Below are 5,000 nucleotides of genomic sequence, written 5' to 3'. Positions count from 1 at the left end.
CTCCTATTTTGTTTTAATATTTTTTTCATTACATAGACCCCTGCATGTGTATTATGTAGCCTTATTTCTCAAAATATAAATGGCTGAAATGTAGGCGTAGGCCTATAGTTTCTCCATGCGCCAATGTCATACTGTACTCATTGTTTTGCCATTTTGGATTTACACTGCATGGCCCGTGAAAAGACCCCCCCCCCCCCCCCCAAAAAAAAATCCCGGCTGCCCCCATAGTTTCCAAAATTTCTGTGGGAAACACTGTGTGTGTGTGTGTGTGTGTGTGTGTGTGTGTGTGTGTGTGAACTTTCCTGTGTGTGTATGTGTTTGTGTGAACTTTCCTGTGTGTGTGTGTGTGTGTGTGTGTGTGTGTGTGTGTGTGTGTCTGTGTGTGTGTGTGTGTGTGTGTGCGTGTGTGTGTGTGTGTGTGTGTGTGCGTGTGTGTGTGTTTGAACGTTCCTGTGTGTGTATGTATGTGTGTGTGTGTGCTTGTGTGTGTGTGTGAGTGTGTGTGTGTGTGTGTGTGTGTGTGTGCGTGCATGCGTTCGTGTAGAGTGTAGACATCATTCATGGTTTCATTCAAATATCATTGAAGCGGCATCTCACTCCTCACTCACCAATGCAGGCATGAACTCTCACAGACAGCTGGGTCCGGAGGATGATACTGTGCTTCTTCCCTCTCCTAAAGATGAGAGAGAGAGAGAGAGAGAGAGAGAGAGAGAGAGAGAGAGAGAGAGAGAGAGAGAGAGAGAGAGAGACAGAGACAGAGACAGAGACAGAGAGGGGGAGAGAAAGCAAGGGTTAATGTCATTTTAGTCGGCTCCCACAGCATCTGACAATCCCTTCAAAGCAAAACCCAAACGCGACATGAAACAAATCAACGCTTTCTGGTCCATAAACACTGCTTTTGCCAACATTCCCCACTCAAAAGATGTACACACACACAAACACAATGGAGGAAGAACCTGTTGAATGACAAATGGCTCCAGTCAAAGGGACAGGCGTTTGATTTCCTCCAAGCTGAGTGAACAGCAGTGCTTCACTTCCCTCGGCAGTGGACCTAACCAAACCTTGATTAAACTCCTGCTGCCTCATTTGCAGAACACAGACGGTTAGAGAGCACGAGGCATGCAGGAAACATTTGGTCCGTTCTCTACTCACAAGAAGCCCACAGGAAAAAGATATATGAAGAGTTCAGATGCAAAACCCCCTAACTCCATTTCTGAAGACCTGCACTTCTATATTTTTAGAGAGCCCTGTTGTTGGTTTGGTTTACATTCATGTAATATACATATAAATAGTTATATGACATACATACAATAAAAAATATGCAATTTTGATAGCTTTGTATTAAATAAAAATGAATTAAGATTATTTTTTGAAATGGCACTTAGGGGGGTTTGCATCTGAACTCTTCATATATGAAAAAAAAAAACGTAGAGCGCTATATAAATCTCACGAATATATAAAATATAAATGGGCTACTTTTATATTATGTAGGCCTATGAACCATATGAGTAAATACTCATATACAAATTCCATGGCCAATGTTTATTTGTTGCTGTGCATGGGAGGTACACATGCACTGCAGTATACGTGTATGCATATTTTACTTACGTATATATGAGGAAAATAAAAAATGGGGCCCTTCTATAGCATGTGCCATGTGAGACTTCCATTCCAAGTACTCCATATATAAATATTGGAGGAATCATCCAGGCGCTGTGTAAATTTGTACATTAAGTTTCTTAAAAGTGCATGCCGTGTGCTTACTCCTACAGACACAAACATCTGGCTAGCACTACCACGTCTACTGTAGGAACCTGAAGTAAAATTCTTAGCGCATCATTGTATGCAACTTGTAGTTTCTGCATACTGGACTTTGTGCAAAATCATCAATTATTTTGTGCGTTTTGTTTGGATCTGTTTTTGCATGGGAGGCCACAGAGCTAATAGGTAATAAAGAAAGACTAATAGCTAATAACAGCTTAAGGACTAGTGCTCAAGCTACAGGCTGAGGGGCTTGTTGTGAGGGGCTGTTTGAGCGCTTGGATGATGGGTGGTAGCCTATACCAGAGGTCACACGTGTTGAACTATTAGGTTCCCATCGTGCAGGAAGAGGTGAAGTGCGTGAAGGTGTGTGGCCCCCGGCTAAGACTCGAGTGACCTCCACTGACGGTCCTGTTGCGTTCCCCTCCTCTACTCTTACTTCCTCCTGCTGCCTCTGGGAGAGAGGAGGGGGGGGATTCCCTGGGGAGGCTGAGGGGTTAAAGAATAATGATGGTCAGTCACTCAGGACCCCCCCAACAGCACCACCCCCCTCCGCTTCAAGCCCACTTCACCCCACCCCACCCCACCCCATCCCGCCCACGGCCCCCAGTGCCACATAAAAGCTTGACTGGCAGTCAAATGGGTGCTGGGGGATCCAGTTAACTCCACCTCCTCCCCCACCACTCCCCTCTCCACCTTTTGTAGACCTCCCCTGGTGCAGAGGGGCATCCACATAAAGGACTTGTCAAAGAGCGGAAAGTGAAACTGTCTCTCATGCACTAAAAGTGTATGAGTATGTGTGTGGGGGGAGGGGGAAGTGTTGAAAGTGAAAGGGAAGAAGGAGGGGTAAAGACTACGCACGCACACGCACACGCACACGCACACACACACACACACACGCACACACACACACACACACACACACACACACACACACACACACACACACACACACACACACACACACACACACACACACACACACACACACACACAAAAGCACACACACACACAAGCACACACACACAGTCACTTTTACACACACACACACACACACACACACACACACACACACACACACACACACACACACACACACACACACACACACGCGCGCGCGCGCGCGCACACACACACACACGCACGCACGCACGCACGCAACCAGTGTATCAAAGAGAGTGTATGGTTGGCACTTGGCACTGCAGGTAAAGTGGCACTAGTCTGGCACAGGTCTTTGTGTGTCAGCAGATTGTGTGTGGCAGGCAAAACAAGTGGGCTTTTGTCACCGCTGCACAATACCAGTTTGATGCCCTCGACAGCAGCTTGGCAGAGCTCAGCAGAGTGCCAGTAGCATAGCACACACAACCAAGCAGCGGCCTAGCTGACCCACCTACTGCATAAGTGCAACATATCCATTCACATACGTACATGCATGCAACAGACACGCACACATGCATGCACACACGCACGAGCACACAGACATACGCATGTATGCACAGACACGCACACACGCACGCATGCACGCACGCACGCACGCACAGTAGGTAGGCCTACCGGTACATACATTTCAATATGTGATAGTAGCTGTGGACCTGGCAACCCAATCAGCAGCAGGATCTCTCCCCTCCCCATGTCACCCTTACGGTAGGGACACATAGTGAAGTGAAGTGTAAAAAAGGGAAAGGCCATTGGGAAACTCCAACTCCCATTGTCATTGTGACACAGCACTCCACAGCACACAAGTGAACACTGCACACTGCACACAACGAAATTGCATTTATGCCTCACCCGTGCAAGGGGGCAGCCCTCAGTGGCGCCCCATGGGGAGCAGTGCGGTGGGACGGTACCATGCTCAGGGTACCTCAGTCATGGAGGAGGATGGGGGCGAGCACTGGTTGATTACTCCCCCCACCAACCTGGCGGGTCGGGAGTCGAACCGGCAACCTCTGGGATGCAAGTCTGACGCCCTAACCGCTCACCCATGACATAGGAGGCGAAGCAAGCGAAGCGAAGAGAGGCGAAATCCAACCGTCATCAGGTCGTCGCGACCAATCAAATGGAATGGAACAGTTGTGTTGTTGATTTGATTGGGCCGCGGTAGGCGAATTCGCTCCTCATTTGCATAACATTGAACTTTCTTTAATCGCTTCGCTTCGCCCCTGTTCGCTTGCTTTCGCTTGCCATCGCTTTCCTTCGCCTCTCTCATAGGAATGAATGGCAAAGTTCGCAAATTTGCGTGTATGTGTCCCTACCGTTATTGAGGACATACACAGCTTTTGCCCGTCCCAGGACAACATCATCTGATAGGGGCTCCCCATCCCATCCATACAGTACAATGCAATGAAAACCCAATTTTGGGCCCCCTCTCTTTCTCTCCTTAAAGGCCCTGGACAACTGACCCCTTTGCTCCCCCCCTCCTCTGTCGGCTTCCCAAGGAGGCATCATGACAGCAGAGTGACTTGGCTTGTGTGTGTGTGTGTGTGTGTGTGTGTGTGTGTGTGTGTGTGTGTGTGTGTGTGTGTGTGTGTGTGTGTGTGTGTGTGTGTGTGTGTGTGTGTGTGTGTGTGTGTGTGTGTGTGTGTGTGTGTGCATCGGTACATCAGTGTACATCAGTACATCGGTGCGGTGGGGAACTCGACCCCGGCGCTCCTGAAGACAGGCCGTAACGTGATCTCTTTCATAAGGATCTCCCTCCCTCCCTCCGTCCATCCGTCCTGCCCAGCATTTCTTTCTCTCCCCCACCACCCTGATGCAAGGCAACACTATCCCTCCATCTAAGCATGACTTTGGGCCTTCACTGGCCAACATGCTCATTATCAAATTAATACAGCCATCAGTATGCAGTATTCTGCCTAGCGGTGTTCCACGACGGCACTGTTTTGTTTTGCGCAGCAACAATCTTAACTTAATAGGCCTAAAGAAATGTCCCCGCCATGTGTGAATCATTTAAGTATATCCATATAATAAGCGGGTTAACTTTCGGCGAGTCGGTCGCTTTGTGGAATAGCAGCACTTCAGAGAGAACAAGACCCCTCCGCTCCGCGTCGGGGTCTAAAGATTCTCTCTGTCGTGCTGCTATTCCACGGTAGCGACCTTCTCGCCGAACGTTAACCCTTACTTAATTACATGCAATACCAATATTAGAACAGTATTCTCCATATGAAAAATCCATGCATGGTTTTGACAAGTCGCCTTACACAGCATATGGCACACACCATTACGATAAGAGGCCCAATTTT

At 48.3% G+C, this 5,000-nt stretch overlaps 1 protein-coding gene across 3 annotated transcripts in view; it reads right to left on the bottom strand.

Moving 5' to 3' along the window:
* The window catches only part of fhod3b (formin homology 2 domain containing 3b), a 178,702-nt gene that overhangs the window by 153,936 nt on the left and 19,766 nt on the right, over positions 1-5,000 (bottom strand). For all 3 annotated transcript variants that reach the window (XM_063198768.1, XM_063198766.1, XM_063198767.1), the window contains exon 3: positions 609-673. In XM_063198768.1, the coding sequence (XP_063054838.1) occupies positions 609-673 (65 nt within the window). The remainder of the gene's footprint in view (positions 1-608; positions 674-5,000) is intronic.

The sequence above is a fragment of the Engraulis encrasicolus genome, chromosome 5 (assembly GCF_034702125.1).
Source record: "Engraulis encrasicolus isolate BLACKSEA-1 chromosome 5, IST_EnEncr_1.0, whole genome shotgun sequence".
NCBI classification, from domain to species: Eukaryota; Metazoa; Chordata; class Actinopteri; order Clupeiformes; family Engraulidae; genus Engraulis; species Engraulis encrasicolus.
This window is presented reverse-complemented; position numbering and strand designations above follow the sequence as displayed.